The sequence below is a fragment of the Lethenteron reissneri genome, chromosome 27 (genome assembly GCF_015708825.2).
Source record: "Lethenteron reissneri isolate LAM-NWPU_2019-01 chromosome 27, ASM1570882v1, whole genome shotgun sequence".
Classification (NCBI taxonomy): Eukaryota; Metazoa; Chordata; class Hyperoartia; order Petromyzontiformes; family Petromyzontidae; genus Lethenteron; species Lethenteron reissneri.
The window spans coordinates 3,378,543-3,402,662 of record NC_083805.1 but is presented as its reverse complement, the minus strand read 5'-3'; the positions used below and the strand labels follow the sequence as shown (position 1 = coordinate 3,402,662).

Sequence of the window (24,120 nt, the reverse complement as noted above, 5' to 3'; positions counted from 1 at the left end):
ATGTTATACCACGTGGTTTTTACATTTTTTTTTTAAACAACTCCCTGAAGGTGACGTCCGTCTGGTCCGCGCCGACTCTCTGATGTCGTGACCATTTCACAGGGTGGCCGGGCTACCATGAACTCAAACAAATTTTTTTTATTTTACCAGGTAAGGCCCACGAAGATATATAGCTCTTTTTCAGAAGCGACCTGGGCACAAATGATCGCTCAACAAAGTGGCTTTCATATGGAAATGTTATAGCAGCTAAAAACTCTAAACGCATGACGTTGATTCTAAGAGGGGAAATCGGAGGACCCCGAGAAAAATCCACGCGACCACGGGGAGAATGTGTAAACTCCAAATATACAGCAGCAGGCGTTAGGGTCGGGATTGAACCCACGACCTCCTTTATACCAGGCGAGGTAGTTAACATCTCGCCACCGTGACACCTTTGGAGTGATCTTCTTGGTTCTTTCGGTAAAGTCACGTAGAATGGAAATAATAAAATAATAAAAATAAAACATAATAAAATAATTCTCACGACGTTTCGGCCACAACGCAAGCAGCCGTCCTCAGGTGGAGAACAGGTCTGTCGAGAAGACAGAGTCTGTCGCATAACGTCTGTCGAGAAGACAGACTCTGACTTCTCGACAGACCTGTTCTCCATCTGAGGACGGCTGCTTGCGTTGTGGCCGAAACGTCGTGAGAATTATTTTATTATGTTTTATTTTTATTATTTCATTTTTTCCATTCTACGTGACTTTACCGAAAGAACCAAGAAGATGAATCCCTGCAGTCACGAAAGCTTTAAATCGAAACCTTCGGAGTGGTCTCCACGAGACCGGGCCAGATCGTGGAGGTCACTGTCACGTGTCTCTACCGTAGCAGCTGCGGAATCTGACGAGGGGGGGGGGGGGTCGGGAGCATTGGGCAGTGAGGTGCGTTAGTGGTAATCTTGAAAGACACATTCGTTATCTTCACAAGCTCGCTCCTGGTGGGTCATCTCGTCTGCCCTGTGCGATGGTCCACAGAGGCGACTTTTTTAATGTCCGTAACGACGCATTCGTATCCCTGTCTAACCCGCCACCCCCCCCCCCCCCCCCCATCTTCCCCACTTCCAACGGAGAGAGAGATCAGATCTCAGTGTGGTTTACCGAACTGTGTTTTTACATGGTGAGCGCGCCTCTTTGATATTATATTGGCACGGCTGGCGAATTAGTGATTAGATTAAGGTACAACTCCCCCCCTACCCACCCCCTACCCTCAAACGAGTTGGCACCACATGATGTTCAAGAGATATTAAATAACACAGGAAATATACTGCTATGGTAGAAACATGAAGCTCCTATTTATAGTATTTAATTATTAAGTATTTTGTTCAAATATGCGCCGTTTACGTGACCAAAAGTCATTCGTATAATCGATGACAGGACGAGTTGAAATGTGCACGTCCTTTCCGCGCAAAAAATAAAACCCGCATTCCATTTGTGGACGGAATGAAAATGTATACACGTCCCGTTAGATTGTCGATAAACTCTTAAACAGCTTTTTTTCGCGTGAGAAATACAAATTATATATTTTTAAAAAAGAAAGTAACAAAACATCAAAGGTAACACTTACCACACATGAGGAACCGCAGTGCTTGTAGTTTGTTTGAAGGGTAGATGATGTTAGCGGGTGGAGGGAGCAGCAGGGGGGAGGGAATGCAAGGACCGACGGCTCAAATATCACTCGCCATTGATGTTAGCCGTGGCTCGGAATCGAACCAGGGTCGCTGGGTTCATAGCCACGATGCGGGGATGCGAGATGGAGCGAGACTGCCTGTCCTCGGGGTCTGCAATTAATTAGCGCCGCTTCCCCTCCCCCCACCACCCCTAACCCCACCACCCACCTAACCCTTCACCCACCCACCCATTATAGTGCCACCATGAGGCCCCCTCCCGACGAAACACGCGGGCACAGCACAGCTGGTAAACAAACAGCTTGGGGACACCGTGCGCCTCCTGCCGCCACTGGAACGCATACTTATCGATCGGTTTTCCGCTCGCTAAGCAAACATTTGCTCGTTTTGCGAACAAATGGGTCTAAATTCAAATCGGTCTACGAAGTGAATTCTCGTGGGTCGAAAGAACGCTCGTTAAGCGGGACACGTCTCTGTCCAGTCTGATAAAACATTCATATGTAGAGGACCGCAGAGATTGGACAATTGTTGGCGCTGACTCGCCGTGTGGGTGGTGCCTTTGTTCTTTGTCCGTGGTTCCAACTCCAGTCTCCTGAGTCTTTCTCTGTCGTCGAGAGCTGTCAAAAACTGTGCGTGTTACACGTTGAAATTCTAAGTAACGATGCGATTCACCAGGCAACCCTCGCTGGGTCTCTAGACCGGTCGCTCGCTCTATAGCAGAGCGAGCGAAAAATGTGCGGCAGCGCGTAAACAGCTGAATCGGCCACCATCGTTACGATTCCAAATCGTAGAAGGACGTAAGTAGGTTTTTGCGGTTGTGCCGCGTCGTTGTTGTTGTTTGGCGCGACGTCCGACGTTTCGCTGCACGTGCCGACGGGTAGGTTCCTCACCACGCCGGTGAGAAACAAACTCGAAAATGCACCAGAGGAGGCCATTTCGCGAATCTTATTTCCAATCCAATCCGCGTTGCCCTCTCCGCTTGAGTGAGAGGGTCGTTGTGCAGAATGTTATTTTCATGTTTTGCCGGTTTCAAGACAATGACTGACGGCGGTGATGGAAAAGTTTTTTTTTTTATCCCCACGTCGCCCATGTACAGATGCAGCGATGCCAAGAGCAGTCACAGAAATGTATTTGGAGCGACCCGGCTCTATCTGGTTGGTAACAAAATAATAATTCACTACGGCGACTACCCTCAAAGACCGTAGAGTGTGCAGAATGGAAAAAAAGTACGGCAATAAAATTGTTGTTGAGGAAAAGATTAGTAACGTTCCCCCAATCGACCAGCCTAAAAAAAGGCCCAACTTTGATGGGGAGGACGATTTACAGCCGAGAGTAGACAGATGAAAGGGAGCAAATCCAAGACTAAAATTAACTTCTAAACCCCCTCGCTAAATTTAAGAGTGGATGGTTTCCCACACGATGCTTTCCCTGAATGCTGCCGTACGAAAAAGATGCCCCCTCTTCCTTGAACAGACTGTTGGGGCAAGTGCTGTTAGCGAGCACCTATGAAGGCCGGCACGGCACACGAGGGCATAGGTGGCCAGCACCACGCCCGGCCGCCTTTCTCTCGCTAGTGACGATGTTTTACACACCAGGCACTCATTTGAGGCTGACTCGACCTAGAGGAAGCCCATGACCGGTTCAGATATTCATCACTGGTATTGACCGTGAGTGGGAATCGAACTCGGGTCGCCACATTCGCAGCGCAGTGCGCTCACTGCTAAATGCTGCTGCCTTACGCACACACATGTATAATATACATATAAGTCAAAGATTTCCCCCCCACCCCCTCTAGCCTCAAGAGACTGTTGGGACAAGTGCTGTTAGCGAGCTCTTGCCAAGGCACGAGGGGATAGTGCGGCAAGCACCACGCCAGGCTGAAACTCGGCTTGCTGGTGGTTTGTCGCGTGTTGTGCGAACTACTGTGCTCACCGTTCCACAACCCACGGCCGAACACAGTAACAGTACAGTGCAATGTACTGCGTAGGGCTTTTAAGATTTAACCAACATTCACGTGGTCAGCCAATATGGGCAAGCTCAGGTGAGTGATGGAGTGGGGGCGTTGGTGGGTACAACGGGAAATATCATCATCATGTGGTTGTGATGTGGAAGTTGCTTGCTTTGTGTTTATGTGAGCAAACTCACAACTTGGCTTTACCATAAGCCAGGATGTTTCAATTAGTATTGCACTTCAATTGTCTGTGTGCGGTGGGCACACGCACGCACACGCACGCAAACATACACCTGCCTGCGCTCACCAGCATATGTCCACGCTTAAACTCGGCAACAACGACGATGCCAATGCAGCGCTTGTGCCAGGCTAGGTGGCTACACTTCAAGGCTATCGTGTAAAGCAGCGGTTCTTCTTCTTAACCCGGGGGTTGCGAGATGCCCGTTCTGGGGGTGCGAGACATGGTCAGATTTTTTAGTTTTAGACGGTAAATCAGGACAAACACAAATTAAGCACGGGCACGGAAATACAGCTTACTTTGTTTCATCAAACCCTATGTATTTATTAACTTTATATACATTTTAGTTTGTTACGATTGAGAACCAAAGGGGGGCGGCGCAGCAAGGCTGCAGCAATAAAAGGTCATAAGAAGCACCGGTGTAGAGTGGGGAAGACTTCTCGCCGCTGGTGCGCAGGGGGTCACGGGACCGGACTCCCCCAAGGTGTTTATGGGTCGACGGTGACCGAGACGATCGGCAGGTGACGGCCGCCTGTGCTTGGCTCAGCGTGCCGCCTCGCTACGTTTTATCCGCCCGGCGCATCTCGTTCGTTGTTGTGAGCGTCGCTCCTCGGATGTTGCTGGGGAGGGCGGCTTGCCTTCGAGCAGCCCAGTTGTGTCCATCACCCCTCCGTTCTAAAAAAAAACGGGAAGCTATTTTTACTTTAGCAGGTGAGACCCACTGGGCTCTTCTTCACGAGCGGCCTGGCCATCACCACCGCGAAATGGCAGTGAACAAATGAAAGCTCAATGAAGGTGGCTCATCGTCACGTGGACATTAATAAATACTCAGAAGCGCACGCGGTTTCTGAATGTGGAGGCAAAAAGCGGAGGACTCGGAGAAAAATCCACGCGACCACGGGCAGAGTGGGCATGGAAACTCCACAAATATACAGCAGCAGCAGGCGTCAGGGTCGGGATCGGACCCAAACGACCTCTTGTATACCAGGCGAGGTAGTTAACATCTCCTAGCCACCGTTGTCATTGTCGTTAACAGCGGATACGTGCTCCGATTTATAGTTGAGTGTGTGTGCATGTCACTGGGTGTGATTATGTTGAGGATGTGGAAGGTATGACTTTGCTCAATCCGGCATGATGTTTTAATTATAGCTGCACTGCAACCATTTGTGTGTGTGTGTACATGTGTGTGGTACGCAAACAAAGGCAAAGATCCCCAATATAGTATAGCCTTTAACAGACTCGGGACAAGTGCTCGCTACTAGTTGAACACCGCGCACACCTGCATACGCTGACACGTGCACTTGTGTTACCAGCACACACACATACACACACACATGCACACACACATACACACACACATACACACACGTACTCTGACACACACAATGGCATTCACACCCACCCCCACCCATACAAGTACACCTATAAATACGAACAAAGACAAAGGTCCCCCGTATAGCCTACAGTAGAATGTTGGGGGCAATTGCTGTGAGCGACCATCCCATGCATGCCGGCACGGCACACGAGGGGGTGGGTGGCCAGCACCCCATGTCCAGCCGCCTTTTGTCTCCCTAGTCGCGATGATTACACAATGCACCAGGTACTTCATTTGAGGCTGAGTCGACCTAGGGGAGCTGGTTCAGATAATCGTCACTGGTGTTGGCCGTGAGCGGGAATCGATATCGGGTGGCCGGGTTCATAGCACAGCGCACTTACCGCCACACACACACTGACGTACACACAGACACACACGCTGACGTACACACACACACCCACGTACACACACACACCCACCTGATGGTAAGGCCCCACCTCTTAGTGGCAAGCTCCAGGTTCAGCAGCAGCGCCTCCAACTCCTGAGCAATAGGGAGCCATCCCTTGACTGCACCCGGGCATCGATCAGCCTCCCATTGTATCTGTACCAGATGGAAATTCCTCCGGTACAGCTATTGAAGGCTTCACAAACTACATGGTCGGAATATATGTTAAATAATGTGGGAGCCAGAGGACATCCCTGTCACACCCCAAGGTGAATAGGGAATGACTCTGACTCCCGGCCACGTAGTTTTACCCGGGCCCGCTCACCATCATGAATGTCCTTAATAATCATGAGCAGTGGGTCAGGGACTCCGAAAGCACGAAGAACAACCCAGAGCCCAGGCCTACTGATGGTATAATAGGCCTTGACCAGGTCAATAAAGCAGAGATGTAGGTCTTGTTGGAATTCCCTACACCTCTGCTGTAGTAGACAGACAGAAAATATGGCATCTGTGCAGGACCACCCTTTCCTGAAACCACATTGGGGCTCAGCAAGCCTCTCCTCAGCATGCCTGGCAAGGCGATGTTGAATAATCCTTTCCAGGACCACTGAGGAGTGAGATTCCAGGCTGAGGGATTTCCCCTCCTCCAGGACCTCACAGAAATGCTCAGCAAATCTGCAAACCTGTTACTAGGGGTCGGAGATTGGGTCACCGTTCTTTCCCCTAATGATGGAAATAGGTGTGGCGCTACTTCACTTCCACGCCCCCTTCATTCTTTTGTTCAGAAGAAGAGCCACTCCCTGTTGTTTGGCAGTCTCTTGTCCCGAGCAGAGGACTGTCCACCCCTCATGGTGGCAGGAGCCAGCCGGTCCACCGGACCTCCTGAATACCACAGAGATCCAGGCGGTACCAGTCTAGCTCCCGACAGAGGAGTAGCAGCCTCTCCTCCGCAGTGAGCATTCGACGTGGCAATCCGTAGCGGCTTTTTGTTGTTTCTGGAGGAGACCCGAGGGTATAAGGATTCAGTCTCTTGGCTCCACCAAATGGGGTTTTGCCAGGAGACGTCATAGACGCCTGTCCCCCCCGGGGCCTCCGGCACAAGCTTAATAATTTTTTTAACACGTAGTTTGGTGGTAGTTATTTGAAGGTGGAGGGGTTACCAGCCCCTCGCACCCGTCCAGAGCCCCCATTTGGCTGCTATGGTGGTTACAAACGCCATGAAAGGGAAAGGCCAATCTAAATTCCCCCCCCCCCCACGGAACTGCCCACCACAGCGTTGCCGTCCGGCACCACGAGGAGGTAGGGGATTGTTTTTGCCGGACACAGAAACACACACACCGACACACACTGACGTACAAGACAAAGACCCCCCATATAGCCTTAACAGACGATTGGGGCAAGTGCTGTTAGCGAGCACCTATGAAGGCCAGAACGGCATACGAGGGAGTGGGTGGCCAGCACCACGCCGGCTGCCTTTGTCTCCTAGTTGCGAAGTTTATTACGCACCACACCAGGTACGCATTTGAGGCTGAGTCGACCTAGGGGAGGCCCAGGACCGGTTCAGATCATCGTCACCGATGTTGGCCATGAGCGGGAATCGAACTCGGGTAGCTGGGTTTGTAGTGCAGCGCGCTAACCGCTACTCTACCGCTCCCCACACACTGATGTACACACACTGACACATACACTGACACACACTAACATACACACATACACACAGACTGACGTACACACACTGACATACACACACACTGACGTACACTGACACACACAAACTGACATACACACACACACTAACATACACACACCCTGACGTACACACACTGACACATGTACTGATGTACACACACACACACTGACACACACACACATTGACGTACACTGACACACACATACTGACATTCACCGACATACACACACATTGACACACACCCACACAACGAATGCCCTAACCACGCCCCCCAGACCCCCCTCCTCTTAGTTCAAAATGGCGTCGCGCCCCGCGCGGGGGAGCGGAGCTTGAGGCGGCGTCAACAACAACAACAACTGGGGACGTGAAAACAACCACAACTCACGAGATAAAACTCTCAAAAATACGACACGAATACCGCCCGACGCGGCGAAACTTCGCCGGTCGGAGGGTGCTGTCGCTGCAGAGGTGAAGAAAAATACGAGCGGGATAAAAAAAATAAAAAAGTCACAGTTGGGTTGCGGCGATAATCAGAGGGCTCCGTCGTCGGTCGGGGCAGGCTTGGGCCTGCTCGCTCCTTTGAATGCATTAATTACCAGTAAGTTTCCACCAAATAATCGGCGAGTCGTACTCATTTGGCGGCGTTAATTGACGACTCTAGTGTCGAGCCCCTCGTGTTGTGTTTCTTTTAGAGGGGGGGGGGGGGGGGATTAAAGTTAACGTAGGCCGCGTGCGCGTTGTTGGTACGTGACCTAGATCGGTTGGCGCGAGGCCTTCGTCTTTTCCGTGCTTCGTGGCGACACTTTTGAGGTCGTTCGCACTTTGTGCTCATCTCTGTGTACGCCGGCGTTTGTCGTAGCGATGACCAGCAGCGTTGAGGCGTTTCGAGTGTTGTTTTTAAAAGATGTGTAAAATGATGCAAGAATTCGCTGCTCGTCGCGGCCCGGGGTGAGAGATCTGTGAGGTTGTTTTTATGTCCACGCGAGCGTTAAACACTTGGCGATATGAAATAATAATTATTAACGGCATTGTCATTTCGTGTGTGCCTCGTGTTGTTTTTTGTTTATAAAGCTCGTCGTGTGCGAGATGCGAAGTGTAGATTTAATTACGATTAAAGGTTTCGATGTGACGCATTGACGCGGGACTCGCGGGCGTTGTTATTACGCGCTCCGTTTCCTTGCAGCGTGACATTAGTTGTCACTTACGAGGTTGCTAGAGTTTACTACAACTGTATTCTGTGTGTTGAGTTGTGTGTGTGTGTTATTATCTGTGGACGATTGCAGTCCCGAGGCGACGACCCCGAGTCGCAAGTTGAACCTAACCTGGCATTATTAGCGCGAACTTCAAGGCAGATGTTGATGATGATTCTAACGGATGTGTAGTAACATTACCTCATTTTAATTCCAATTGGCAGTCCGCTGCTGGATGAGTGCGTACACCCCCCCCCAGCCTTGCAGGTCGCGATGTTTACTTGACCATAACTTCATGGTCAGTGTAGGTTGGTGAAGGCGGGGGCAGGCACAGCTGTACGTGGGAGCATAGAAGTATGGTGCAACATGCATTTTGCTGCACTGCGCTCAGTGCTGTCCGCAGCGGCATGTGACAACCTTGTGGATATAGATAAAGAGTGGTCACCCATTCGAACTGTCAAGGCTCTCAAACCTATAGCTTCCGTTCCGAAATCTGACGCGTTGGGGTGAATTCTGGGTGGTCTGGTCACAGGCAGTGATAGTTATGTAACCAAGAAGACACGATTGAATGTGAAATCGGTGATTATTGCGGGGTAGTGGTGGGGGCAAGTCGGAGTATCAGGAGAGTTGGGGATGATATGGGTTCTATGAACCCATTTGCTGTACTGCCGTGCCCTGGCCACCGCATAGCCCTGACATCATCATACCTGCCCCCACCCATACGGGTTACCCGTATTTCTTGTACAGGGAAATTGAGTAGAAATATTGTTTGTGTTTCTCCCTTGTGATGGGACTTTTGTCGGATGAACGTTGAGATTTAGAAGGGCCATGGGGTGACCAATATGTCTGATTTGGTCTCTAATAAGGTAGGACACTGATGAGGGGTTGACAGGTTTGCGACACGTTTGGGAGTTTCACAAATCTCTCCGCGATTTAAATAGCTCTTGCCAACACAGTGCTGAATCACAGGTTTAGCAGTAAAATATTGTTTTTTCCCCCTCCTTCCTTACTGTATGCGCGCGTACCTTATAACCAGGTGAAGGTCCATTGATACTGAGTTGAAGGTGATTCGCGATATGATCGAACACGTGTCATCATTTGCCATTGTTAAACGACAGTGGTAAAGCCGAGTCGATTATTGGACACTTTGGCAATCGATGTTGAGTGTCAACTTGCGAGTCTGGTGGGTGTGAATACATTCCTGACGACTTGCCAAGGGGCAGGCGGTCTCCTCTCTTGATCTGGAAGGTGTGTAAGGAAATCCCTAAGCCTTAAGTGCCCACGGGGAAGCACTTCGTAAAGGGAGTGTTGGTGGTTACAGAGGACTTCGAGTACAGTGTAAGCTGTTGCTTCATTCGTTTCTGTTCGGGGCAGTCGAGCACTTTTCTAAAGAGAAAAAAAATCATCTATTTTGTTTGCACAAGGATTGTATTATCGGCGGTGAGACAAGATTAACATCTAAAGAATCGCCAATTGCTAGTACAGTATTAGCTCATAAGTGCATTATTCATTGGAAACGTTTCAAAGGGTTACTTCCGTCAGCTTTCGTGAGGGTAATAACTCGTGCACGCTGTGCCTTTTCATGGCCTGCTGTAATTGTGAATGTTGCGCACTTCGGAGGCAAAGCCGGTTACATAATATATTTTAACACCCGGCAGTTCTTTTGAGAGGACTGTCCCCTCTTGTAATAATGGCTAAATTAATTTGGCTGTGGCGTGATCGTCACCCACCCACGCAGTTGTCACAGTTGTCGTAACGACGCAAGCACATTCGACCCGCGATGTTGTCAATGCGCATCATCACCACCACCACCACGGGGCCAGTGGCCATCCATTTGAGTACGTACGCAAACATCTGTCAACTTGACCCCCCCCCCCCCACCACCTATAGAACGGCCGATATTTAATCCACGCAGAAAGGATCAAGGATTAATAATATTAAAGTGTTTAAGCAAACAGTCCACCGCCGGCTGCATTATTATCCATCTTCCCCCCGTTTCCTATGCGTACGTAAATTGTCAGTAGACCTCCCACCCATACGCAAGCGTACGCATTTGGGTTAACCAACCCCCCCCCCCTCCATGCGTACGTACTAAATGGATGGCCCCTCAGGTTGTTGTTGGCAGTCGCGAATTAAGATGACGAATGTGTTAACCGCCTCGCATTGTGTCTTTTTGGCCAAGGCAAAACAGCACCGTGCCCGCTCAGCGCCGTCTTATAATGGATGGGGTTTGCCACCTCGCGAGAAAACTAGACATCTTTGCACACCTGTTGGGAACGGAAAGTAGAAGGAAGAAGTTAATAAAGCATCGGTATATACTATTACATGCAAATTTAAAATTGTTCATATTGATGCCTCGGAACAATGCAGTGCCGAATGTGTATTGATTCCCTCTCCTACTTCAGCTGCACATAGACTTTTCATCTGGGCTCTTTATGGAGGGATATTTTGTATAAGATTAATGTTGCAATTGGAACTTTATTAAAACGCCCACCTCCGAACGTGTGCAACAATGGCATTGTGAGAGTTTAATAGGGCTTCCAAAGTGTTGTGTGTTAACCCAGGGAAATTGGCCTGCGTCTAAATTAACCAACACGCCTTTTTGGTCAACCTGTGCGGGCAGCTGCCTTGGCTGCGTTGTGCAGAGTTCACTCCAGTGCATCGTCCACTGCCTCGCAGAACCATGTAAACATCGGGCCCCAGGGATGTGGTAAAGTCATCGCTAACGTGTTGGAATCGTTGAATTGTATGAGTTGACAGTAATTCATACCAAAAACAAGCCATTTTTACGTGTGTATTTCGGCAATGAGTCATAAGTGATATTCGAACTGGTTCTAGGTGCCCCTCACCCACCTCTCACCAACCTGCATTGACCATGGTGACGTCTGGTCAAAAAGCCGACATGACCATACGGTGTTTTGGAGGCTGTTCACACGGCAGTTTATTTGCAGTGTTTTAAATTATGAATATTACATACATGGAAGATCAAATGATCTTGGCGTTTTTCTTGAAAATTGCAAGGCTGCACTCGCTGATAAAAGTGTGCTTTATTTTCAGGTTATATGATAATGTGTGTAAACATGGCCTCATTTGAGAGATCAAAATGCTGAAAAAAGTGCAAAGAAACCCAGTTAAAAGGGAGGTGACATTTGATTGTTTTTAAAGGGCATTGCACTAGAGATTAAAGCACTGTGGGAAGGTAGGGGGCAGAGGAGGTTCCAGAGTTTGTGAAAAGTTGATCGTTTATAAAAGCTTATAGATTTGGTTGAAATGTCATGCTTTAAGTAAATTAGTCTTATGTTGTACTTTGGTTTTTTGGGAACCCACAGAAGTTCTCTGGCAGCTGTGTTTGTGGTGGGCTAAATACCGCATGGGTTTTGCCCATTTTTAAAACTGTAATTCGAATGAAACTATAACCACATGTAGATTTTGTGGCTTAATACGAAGAGGAATGTCGAATTTTTTACATTTTAATTATGGCAGTGGCGCTTTATTATTCTTTAACTGTGTTACACTCTGTCCCTTGCTAAGTAATCACACTTTGGCCGCTTGCCATTTTTATTGAGCCAAGATAGGAGAGCGAGAGAGAAGATTGGAATAGCGGGTACTTTGTAATCTCTGCATCAGTGTTTCTTAACATTTGGTGGAAAAAAAAACACGTTCGTCATCAAGGATTTTTTTTTGGCAAAATGTTTAGTAACCGGCAGTGTTGAAAAAAGAAGTTGATTATTAATTATCTTGTAGGTTAATTAAATAGAAAGGTGGCACAAGAATAATGGCCAAAAAAATTGTCCCATTGGATTTTTAGTGATAGCATATTTGTCAAAAGCCCCGCCTGTAGTTTTATTTTCAGTGTGTGTAAGGGCACCGATAATTGTGTTCTTATAATTAACTTGCATACCAATTTTTAAAGCAGAACTTGGTTTTAAACGGTGTACAATTATAAAGTAAGCGACGATGATAAAAAAAGTGTTAATTTTCCCTTGCTTCCGTTTGCACCGGTGAGGTTATTGGCGATAATAGCCTCTTCCTTTTGTTTAGCTCGGCGGTCGTAGGTGTGTTAGAGTGTTACTCAATCGATGGGTGGGCGACTTCAACGGATCCTTTCGAATTGTATTCCACTCTGCTGCAAGTGCAACATTTTTACTCCCACGTGCACGCACCCACCCACGGACCCACACACACCCCCGCATCGTTGCCTGTCGGAACTCATGAAGTTACCCCGGGAGCAGTAGACTGTAAAAGGTTACTAGGACCTTGAGATCCTGGCACGTTTACTTAAGTGAAAGGGGAGCGGTTTCTCTCGTGTCTAGGGGTGCGACTGCCGGGCACTCTGGCGGGCATTGACTGCCTCCTGCAGGATTCCTTCTTGTGCACGCTTGGCCACTTCCCCATGTGTGCCTTCATAGCCGAGTTAATTAGGCATGAAGGCTTTCGGTCTATTCTGACGGACGAACGAAAATCGGGGCAAAACCTTGGGAGTTGTGCGTGTGCGGCCGCGCAAGCGCATCCGGGGCGAGCACGAGCGGACTTTGTCACTTTTTCGTTTTGTTTGCTCGGGTGTGAGGGGAACGCCTCCATGACACGTGTTCGTGTTGCCTGCTTAGATGGGCCTTTGTTCAGGTTTTATGACACAAATATACGTAGGGATGTGTGTATGTTTTGCTTATTTAGAAGGGAGGGTAATAACGGTGTTGATAAAATGTAGCAAAACAAAATATCAGCTGCATGAGTTTTTAATCGGGCTAATATTACGATGTTACAGAGAAGGGGGTTATTGCCCCTTCTTATGCTTGCAGATCAAATTTTAAGGTCATGACTTTATGAGAAGAGCACTTCGGCGCTGTCGTAATCCAATTGCTCGCGTGCATAATACAACATCGTTTTCATTAGTTCCTTGCTCGAGTCTGCGCACTTCTTCCACAGTGACAATTGCAAAAATGACATTTGGCTAACAGGTGCTACAGGATAGGCGGTCAATAAGTTAATTGCAACTTCAGAGAATTCTCCACAGGCCATTGTTAACGAGCTACTTTATCTTCCCCCTCCCCTATTCCCAGGAAGGCGTTCGCAGACGGCGCTGAAGCCATGAGGCAGCTTGCGCCCCGGAGGTGGTAGCGTTCCACGGAGGACATCGCCTACGAACGCCCCTCCCGTCCGTCCCGCTCCCCCTTCCCCTCTACCCCACGTCCCCCTTCACGCCCAACACCCAGACCCGATAAATAAATGTCCGTACCGGGCGGTGTGACGACGGGAGCCGCCAGCGCCGCCGCGCCGTCACCCGGGGTTGATGTCCGGCGCTTGCCGCCGACGCAGCCCAAGCCGGCACTGACGTACGCCGGTGCCCACCAACCTGTGGTGCGTAGGACGTCCCCCCCCCCCCCCCCCGTCCTGCATGCACTGCCCTCTTCTCTACAGCGCCACCGTCGTTTTTCTTGTTGTCGTGGTGGTCCGACGGGAATTTAAATCATTTATGCGTTAGCTCTGTCCGGCTGTCCATCCATAGAGGGGGCGGGCAATATATTTACGCGATCTAACCCAAAAAAACGTTGACGTGGATGATATTCGTCGCAAAAGCCTACGCATTAGGCAGGCAAGATAACTCTCGGAGAATGACCCCATATGGATAAAGCTGTAGTGTAAAGTTGTGTTGCTTTTGAAAACAGGCCAAATTGATCAAAGGGTTGCCCAAAACTTAGACAGCATAACAAAAATAAATGCCTGAAAATATGCAAGCGTGATCTGTCTTGACAGCTCACCAACTGGTAATGACATTTTTCGAGGCCAAACACGTATTGGAAAGCGTTACATAATTATCCATGCATACTTATTTTTTTTTACCTGTCTGATTTGTTATTGTAAGCTGAGAAGCGGGTAAATATTTCTAAAGGTGCGCATGCTTGGAATTCCATTACAAGACAGGAACACGAGAGATTCCAAACGCAGGTTAGAGATGTCGTATTGACTGTTAAGAATATTAAGTAGGCTTGGACATGACACGTCGCTCGGACGTATGATGGCCGGTGTTTGAGAGTTTATGAGCGAGTGGTGAGGAGGGAACACGCTCGAGAGGATGCCCACCGCAGATATGGCGTTGATGAAATAAGCTTGGGTGTGGATGGCTCGGAGGATAATGATAACTCCCAATTTATTACGTGCAATAAATGTGTGCAGCGCATCACGAATACAAGTCCACGACATGGACACAAATCCGAGGATTGTTAGTCCCCAAGACTAATAGATGATGACTGGCTAATGATGATATTTCATCTCTTACTCAATTTCTAGCTTGTGTCACCAATTGGTGGGCATGATTCGATCTAAGAATATTATTTTTGTACTTTTGCGGTTGAATGTTTTTTTTTCTAACTCATTTGTACATTTCCTTTTGTTACCTCCCATGGCCTAATTGTAGCATCATAACATTGGCATGTAGTTTTCACCAATTGTAAAACCTCTTAACTCGCGGATATTTATTTCGCGAAATTCCGTCGTCCTTGAGATTTTTTTTGACATTTGCATACCAGTTTAGGTTTTTGCACCTTTTCCCCCTTAGACTATTCGCGATTTGGCAACATTGCGTGTGTGCGTGCACCTGAGCCTTTGTGTATCAGTTGTGCCGCGATCCACACGCTTGAAGCTTTTACCGTTCAAGTGCCCGTTGCCTTTTTGTGCAATTTTTGCCTCATTTGGTGGTGGTGTTTTTGTTGTTTAATTTTGACCATGGGGTCTAGGCGTCGAAAGAGTGGAGGAAGTGAGGGCAAGAGTAAGAGACAGAAAGGAGTGATTTGTTTAGCTCAGAAAGTAGAGTTGTTTGAGGGGCTTGGAGGGACTTGTAGAGACTTGGAGAGACTTGCTCTCCAACACAACCCTCATCATTTACACCCTGATCATCATCCAAGGTAATTAAAACTTCCACATTTACAGTATAATTTAATGACGTGTTTAATTTCTTATATTTCGTTGTATTATTTGTCTTTCTATTATGCAATTTTTATTAAGTATATGGATGTTGTTGACGTGTACAGTACAGGATTAACGTTATGAAACATTTTCATTTTTATGTTCAGTCGGACACGATGCCATTTTTCCCCCAAAATACAAACATAGTTTCTACGAATTCTACTTTTGCGCTGATCTTCAAGAACAGAAACCTCGCGGATGTTGAGGCCCCTCCGTAATTGATTAGTGTATGATTGAATGCATGAACCCAGGAATTGAATTTGATGTTTCCATCGTTACATGCCCAGCACTCGGTGTTCAGGCACGCTGCATGCGAGATGGGTCTACTACGCATTGGCCACCAATGAGAAAAAAAAGCAACAGTGATACTGTAGGAATGCATTTCTCGCCATTATAGAAAACCATACATCTTAACCCATCAGTTTATTTTGCTGTAAAATAGAATTGAAAATAAGAACAGCAACGAGATATTTTCCCAAGGTAACCATATGCTGAACAAAATGAACTAAACCTTAGCACAACCCACACAGCGTTGGAGGTATTTTTGTACAATTCAATATCATTTGTTGGACAACCAACTGTGGCGTCGCAGCTAATTTCTGAGGAGCGGGAAAAACACCCACAGCATTTATCACAATCTTTAAATTATTGACAACCATGACTCAATACCCTGGCAGTTATCCAATCCAGCAGTGGATTGACTTGGGGACAATAAATTGGATGTCGAGCAGTGCTGCAATGGTTACATTATCGCAATGAACCTGGTGGTGACCCGAGTTTAATTCCCTGGCCAGTGGTTGCGGGATCTCTGAAACGGGCCTTGGGGGCATGCCCTTTACTGGCACAGATCATCTCCACGACCCCCAAAAAGTAGGGAGGTGTTCAATTCAGCAGTGGATCGACGATTGGTTGTGAATTAAATAAAATAAAAAGAATGACTGCTGAGAATGAAGCTGTGCGGTTATAAAAAAAGTAAGACTGAACTACGGCATCAAATAATACAATATAGCAGGTAATTCTAGATTTGAAGCATTCGTGACTGCAAGGATTCATATTCTTAGGTTTTTTCGGTAAAGTCATGTAGGTAAAAAATTACTTGATACAGCAATCGTGCTGTGACGGTTCCACATGAAGACGGAAGCTTGTGTTGCCTCCGAAACGTCCTGATTTTTATTTTAATTTTACTTTTTTTATTAATTTAAAATTTTTACCTACGTGACTTTACTTAAAAAAAACCCTAAGAATATAGCAGTAATATGAAAACGTATAAAAAGGTAAAAATACAAATTGGAGCTGCTGTGCGGAAACGAGTAAGGGTCCTTGACTTACTGAGTCCAGACCTCATTTTGGGAAAACGCCGCCGTCGGCGTTTCGGCCCGTCAGGAACGGCAGGCGTTGACATGCCTTAGCTCCCAGGGACTTGGCTCAAAACTCCGCCTCGAGGCGGCGGAACAAAATAGTTTTTTTCGGGAGCGCACAAGGGCAGGGAGGGGCAGCAAAGTGGTGGGGGCAGGGGGGGGGGATGCGTTGAAGTTGCTGGGGCTGTGCTGTAGGCTGCTGGTATCACGCGGCACTCCATGTGTCTTTTGTAGTTCTACAGACCGCTCGTCTCCTTCGTCTCTACGCGCTGTTATCACTACAGGCTGTTGGTTTTTGTGTGTGTATGCTACGTGCTGTTATCACTACTGGCGCTGTTATCACTACTGCCCGTAAATGCCTCCTCCGTAAATCGACGTGCCATTATCGCGACGGACTGCAAGAATCTGGTTGCCGAGCACTGGCCCAAAACGGCATGCAGCCAACAACAATCGATCATTTTCTCTCTTCAATGTTGGATTGAGGGAGGTTATAAGTGCGAGGGGAAAGTGACCATGGGAGGAAATTCCTCAGTGGAGTTAGTCCCGGGGAAAGAAGCAGGAGAGAGAAGTGCAGTTTTCCTGTTGAACGTAGCGTGGATGAGACGAAACGGTCTGGTAGGTTGAATGCTCCACATGGGCTGAGGAATCGAGGAGTAAGGTTCATAGGAACAGTAACCATGGTAGCAGCGATCGTAAAACGATCATCAGACGTCTGCAAACGCGTTTTACCCACAGACTTGCATTTTTCTGTAGCATTCGTGCTGGTATCTCGAGAGAACGTGTACATTGGAATTTATATTGACCCGTGTGTTTCCATATTGTACTTGTGGGTATCATTACAGACTGTGTAAAGTTCACACACTGGTATCACGATAGACCATATTCTACGCAACATTTTTAGCTGCAGAGCATGTTTCACGCACTTAAAAGTAATATGGGTGCGCAGTACCGGCTTGTGATCCATAGTTCTCTGCATAGCCGTTTTCCGTTCATTATTTACTTTTGATTTGATGGAGTCTTTTGACCAAGCTTAGACATTTGACCATACTTTCACCAGGCTGATCGGAGCAGGCTGGCGAAGGCGTGCGTGCCACGGGATCGGCTCATTATTATCACTTGTTGGGGATTTCAGCTCGGGTCGCCGATTTTATCGATGCAGTTCCTGAACCACTTTGCCACAGTTCTGCCTTGGGTGTAATAAAACAGGAGCAATTATATGCAATCCTTTGTTGGGCCTTAACGGAGTGAGGGCAAGATCAACAAAAACACAGTCACAAGTGGACACGAAAATCAATTGAATCTGCTCATTTTTTTTACCGCAGCTCACTGGCATTTGCAAATCAATAGCTGCTGTTATTTCTGTCATGAATTGATTTTGATATGAGGCGTTCTTGGAAGCAACTGGTGCTTGAAATATAATAAAAACAATTATTTATTTAGGAAACACCGAAGCTGAACACTTATGCAGCTGGGACATTTGATAATTTCTTTATAATAATAAATGCGTTGTTGTGGGGGCAGGGGCGGGCGATGGGAGGCCGACACTCAGCAGTTGCGTGACAAAGAGCTGAACATTTTTATTATTTTCAAGTGTCAGTGTTTATACGTTGCACTTGAAATAGTGGAATGTGCATTTGTAATATCATAATACTTGCTTAAATCAAGGCAAGAACTCGCCACGTCTCTGGACCTTTTTCGGAGGTTCCTACAATATTGGGCTGCTTGGCTAGTTCCTTTGTAACATTATTTTGCATGACAGAGGAAGCTAGAGTACCTGGATAACAAAAAAAACTCGGTGCATACCAGAGCCTAACATGTTTAAATAGTATAATTCGTCTGTTTTTTTCAGTAGTTTTCGTGCAAGAGTGCAGTGGTTTAATTGCCAGCCTCGTGTGTGGATTCTTTTTGAAATCTTTAACCAACAATTAGGCACTAATTTACAAATTGGCGCTCTGTATGGAAACCTTATTTGTGATTTCATGGGGTATATATATTTTTGGTGCATTTTTTTACATTATAGTTGAGTTTATGGTTGGCACTATATAACACAGTCCTTAACTCATTGCCGCTATGGTTTAAATTGCTGGCGAATTCTATCTTTAACTGCTGCTGGGCTGCCCCTTTAACAATCCTCGTTGACCGGATTGATAAAGTATGATAAAAAACAACCCCCATATGGCTGATAGGGTGTGGGGGGGGGAGCCTTTGTTCAGTGCTGGAAGGGACCAAGGGCCATTAAGTATTCTTTTCGATAATTGATTAAGCTTGGCCTGAGAATAAATGTGCGTCGGCGTTATGTTTTGTTATGTTTATAAAAAGCAGTTTAGATGGCTTAAGTAACGCTTTTTGCTGAAGTGTTCTCCAAATCTCACCCGTTGTGCAGCGCGCGTATTTAGATATACCTGTAGGCATAATCAAACACTAAACACACAATTTACGTAAAGGAACGTTTCTCATTACTTACAGGCGCATGCTTTACTCCGGGGGGCGGGGGTTCCAATTAGCCTGAATAACCACGGCACTGTGCACGCGGCAACATTCAGCATCTGTAACATTACGCAGCGTGACGTGATTACAGTACACAAGTCCCCTCATTGTTTTTCTTAGGTGGTAAAACAGGTTGACTTGCACAGGTGAGATGCTGACACACACGCACAATTTCCTGAGCCGTTTTAGAAGAGCCGTGTAAAGGGCCTGGGGGGGGGACTTTGTGAGGACAAAGTGTCATTTCTATATTTAGTTCCTTGCTTCGGTGACTTGACAGTAACCTTATCCACTGTGGAGTGCTCGTGTTGAGATTAAACGCTTCTCTCAGAGAGCTCCATGAGTTACTATGACCAGTGGCGTCGCCTGAAATAGCAAATCTGTGTCCGTTTCGATTTTTTTTCTACAGTTTGTGAATTTCCCAGAGTGATTTGTTTTCGTGGCCTGATTCGGCAGAGAGGTGCTCTGTTGGTCATTGGTAAAAGTCGACTCCCAAGAATTCCGTCGGGCGTGATGTCATCTTTGGGTTTGGCACAGCAGATACACCTGCCTTGTCTGTATTAAGGGAATGATCGAACCATAAACTATTATTATACTTACGACGTGTACAATAAATTGTATTATTTTCGAGTTATTCATCTTCTTTGAAAATCGATTAAGTAACAATCGAAACGGGCGAGATGAAATGAGAGACAATGCAAACGGCACAAATGAGACGGGACGTAGAGACTGCAAACGAGACATAAATTAACAGCGATTCTTGAATCAAATCACGATCTCGGATTGTGACGGTGCATCACACATCTCTGGTTGGAATGTGAGGGAAACCATAAATCATTACTGGTTTGAATACACGCTTTCACACGTGGATTCTTTTGACGTCTTTGCCGAGCATTTTTGCAATTCTTTAGCTTTGAGTCGAAGGATATTATTGCGTTGAGGTCTTTGACCTGGGAGGTATTTGCCCACCACCGCTCCGGCTATAAAAGCACTGCTGCGAGCGCCATGCCGTCATCTTAATCTTGCGGAGCTGCGCACATCTGGCCTTGCGGTAACGCGGCACAGAGGCATGTGCGCGAGCGGTAAAAGTGAGGCGAAAGGTCATTGCCCCCTGTCTCCCGCAACCACTTGCACCCCCCCCCTTTGCCTCGGATCTCCACCCCACACCGTCAGTGGCTGCCAAAACTCTGGTTTCCTGTTTGCTGGCAAGGGCGTCTAGCTGTGTGGCCCTCTCTCTCTCTGCTCGGCTTGCAGGGCCCACTGCCAAGCCTCGGCTGTGTCAGATTTCACAGCCAACTCCGGCGCTCACGAAAAGAACCCCTAAAATTACAGGCACCCGTATAATGTACGTCTGTGACCAAAAGCAGCACTCTATCTCATCAGACTTGCGGAGTCTAATCAGGGCTGGGACTGGAGAGTGCTCAGATTGGCGATCGTCGTGCATTTTTATGTGTCTGTGTATGTTGAACTTCTTTCGCACTGTATGTAGCCAACCGTGCTAATCGGAGGTGTGGGGGAAGGACAACAAACTAAAAATAAGCAGTTCTAAACAAATGAGTTTTCAATCTAGAATTAAAAGGGCATAGTTCCAGGGGCTTCCTTATATCGGAAGGAATAGCCTTTCCAGACGGGTAGCCAAAAGCCGCTGCGAGGATGACCGGTGTTCGGTTCTTGTCGTCTGCGCTGCAGGGATTCATTCTAGGCTGCAGAGGGCAGTGCAGAAAATTCCGTTGTTGTGCTGTACCTCTATGCTCCCATGCCGACACTTCTCACCTTCGAAATCCCGCACTGGGTGGGGAGGGTGGGGAGGCGTTGGGTAGGGAGGGTGGGGCTGGGTGGGGGGTGGGACTGGGTGGGGGGTGGGGCTGGGTGGGGGGTGGGGCTGGGTGGGGGGTGGGGCTGGGTGGGGGGTGGGGCTGGGTGGGGAGGGGCTGGTCACCCCGTGGTGCCTTTATAAAACTCAACGTTTAACCTACTCACGCCGGCTTGTGCCCGCCCTCACAGTCGGCCATATTTGCGGAATACACCACGCCGCCATTGACCCTGGCCATTGACCGAGCAACCCAACGTTCCTACCAGCTCCCTCCGCAGGAATGTGTTTTCAAAACCATGAGAGATATCCGATGCCTTGGGGAGTGGGGGGTGCCTTCATCCAGCAGTGGAATGATCATGGCTGATGATCTTAATTGTAAATGATTAAACAAATCGTTATGTGGAATTAAGTGATTAACATTTTAATCACGTGCATTTGTCTTAATGTGCACAGTAAACATTAAAAGCCATTCGTTATTGCTAATTGGTTTCAGAACTTGTTACAGCAGGGTAATTGAAAGTTATTATACATGGTAGCTTTAATTAGGTGATTTTAGCGCTTCATATAGATAGATTTATCGCTCCGTTCATTATATAGCACCGAGCCATCAATCCAGGAAGCAGAGTTTGATTCCCGGCCACAGCTAACATCAGTGCTGTGTTGATATCTGATATTGTCCAGTTCCCACTTTCACCATCCTGCATTGACTAGCCAGCGTGGTGAAATAGGGGCAAACAAAAGGCCCATGATCAAAATAGCAAGGGGGGAGGCCTTCATCCAGCAGTGGATTGGGAAAGCCTGTAAGAAATGTTATTGAGGGATGAACAGCGGCGTTTGCAGAAACTGGCTGTTATTTTTAGGGGACACTCGTGTGTGTGTAAATATACCCACATCAATCAAGTGCTTAGCTTGGGCTGGAATACCGTGCTTGGCCGGTGGTGGACCTTCAAAATGCTCTACATATCTCAAATGACGGAAGCGTAGAGAGTGACAACTTTAATGGGGGGGGATTTTTTTTTCGTCCGTGCAGAGAATAGAAATGTCAACACAGTTGCGTTATAGTTGTAACTATAATAATTGGGTACATTTGGTTTTCATGTCGGCCTTTTCAGGCAGGGTTATCGGGCAGGTGCTGGGGGTAAAGTCTACCTGTGGGGGAGTGATGTGGCTTATGGAATCTCGATTGAGTAATTTGTGGGTAGTTTTTCAAATTCTTGCAAATTTAAACAATTTTTTGTTGTTGCAAATTGGGTACATTTTGACCTCGATGCGGCACACAGTGGCCTCGTTTTGAATTACGTTAATAACAAGTAATCAATTGATTGTTAAAACTATTCATTGTTCATTGATACCTCGAAAGATATTTTTCAGTAAGACTTAATCCTGATACATGGCAGGGTTATTGAGAGTGGGCGGTGAGAGGATTGACGGCAGGAATCCGGCTCAACGCTGTCGGATTCAGGTGATGTCATCACCCAGGTGTGCGTGGTGACATCACCTGTGAGCTAACCAGCCAGTAAGGCAGCCAGTAAGACTTTCTAAAAATATAATCGTGTGAAAACAACAACATTTTAGGCTCTTGATCTTTGTTACCAACAATAATAATAACGACATCCTTCATTTGCTCAGGGAAGCCTCGCTAATTTTGAACACTTACAGGATGGTTCTGCATTGGAAATGTTTGTCCAGGTCCATAATGAATGCTTTGTATGTGTGAGGAATCTATAATACCCAGAGAAATCACATACCCATAGAGGAATAACATTCAAATAAACTCACATAAGCCTTTAACCCAAATAACTTGAAAGCCCCCGATTGCGCCAGAGCTCAGGCTCGTGCTTAGATGGGCAGCCACCTTGGATAACAGGTATTATAGGGTAACTGGGTTATGTTGTGGGCGGTAGAGCGCAGTGCAGCAACATCTATTGCATCACTGTACTTCAATGTTTCTCACCATAATTTTTTTTTATGCCGTAGTGGTGAATATAGAAATGTCTCATGGCTGCGTGAATCTGCACGGTGTTGAATAACCACTCGACCAATCTCGTGCAACATAAGCGACTCTTGTGTGCAACAAATTGTTGAAAGTATCACCAACGTGAAGTCTCAGTTTTAATCGATGAATCAATGAATCGTTAACAATCGTGACGATCGCAGTTGCGCGACGCCACTCTAGGAATACACAAACTTGAGTGAGGTGACGGCTGCTTGTCCGAGCGGTTGCGATTAACCGGTGCGGTTTGTGTGGCGTGCGTGGTGTGTGTGTGTGGCGGTGTCGTCACAGAAGGTTGAAGTGGCCGACTACCGCGTACCGCAGCACCAGGACTTTGGCGCTTTCCACGCCGGGATGGCGCGCCCCCAACCCGGGCGCCGGAGACCGTCCCTGCTACCAGAGTTCCACCTCAACCTCGACTGGTATTAGCCATGTCTCCCTCTCTTCATTGCGCAAAACATCGGCTGTCTTTTGTCCCTCTCTTCTTCACTGGTGGGCGTTGACGTGGTCCAGCCGTTGCACGTCAGCTGCTTGTTGCAGAGGTTCGTGGTTTGAATCCAGTGGCCACCCTAATTAATTCGGTGGGTATAATAACTATAATAATATAAACCTTTATGCTTGACTGGAGGTTAAAGGGATCCCCTGATGTCATTCGTAAGAGGTGGCCATTGTGTGTTTGCTTCTGGATCCAAATTTGTCAAATTAGAAAATTAAGAAGTTTCAAGTTTATTTTGTTTAGGCTGCCGATAACTCAGAGACCGGGGTAGACTCTTCTGCAGGGATAATTTTCGATATTTGGCAAATTTGCCTCTGCGAGGCGCTGCGATATTGGCGGCATTTTACCAGCGCTGTGGTGACGTCATAAAAGAAACGAGGTTGCTGCTTCTGTGTTGGAGCTATTCATGTGTCTTTTACCCATTACCCTCCCCCCAACCTGCCTGGACATCCCCACAGATGCTATTCTTTATACCTAATTGAAATGAGAGTGTAGAACTACAATGTTGGCTATTTCACTTA

The 24,120-nt window shown here is 47.2% G+C and overlaps 1 protein-coding gene across 15 annotated transcripts in view; it reads left to right on the top strand.

Moving 5' to 3' along the window:
- The window catches only part of LOC133348367 (nuclear receptor corepressor 1-like), a 175,803-nt gene that overhangs the window by 44,228 nt on the left and 107,455 nt on the right, over positions 1-24,120 (top strand). For 9 of the 15 annotated variants that reach the window (XM_061561129.1, XM_061561126.1, XM_061561127.1 and 6 more), the window contains exons 1-3: positions 7,574-7,900; positions 13,553-13,850; positions 23,395-23,525. In XM_061561129.1, coding sequence (XP_061417113.1) covers positions 13,719-13,850; positions 23,395-23,525 — 263 coding nt within the window. In that variant the 5' untranslated portion in view covers positions 7,574-7,900; positions 13,553-13,718. Of the gene's footprint in view, positions 1-7,573; positions 7,901-8,168; positions 8,251-13,552; positions 13,851-23,394; positions 23,526-24,120 lie in introns of those variants that run through there. The other 6 variants (XM_061561123.1, XM_061561120.1, XM_061561121.1 and 3 more) reach the window with 6 other exon arrangements.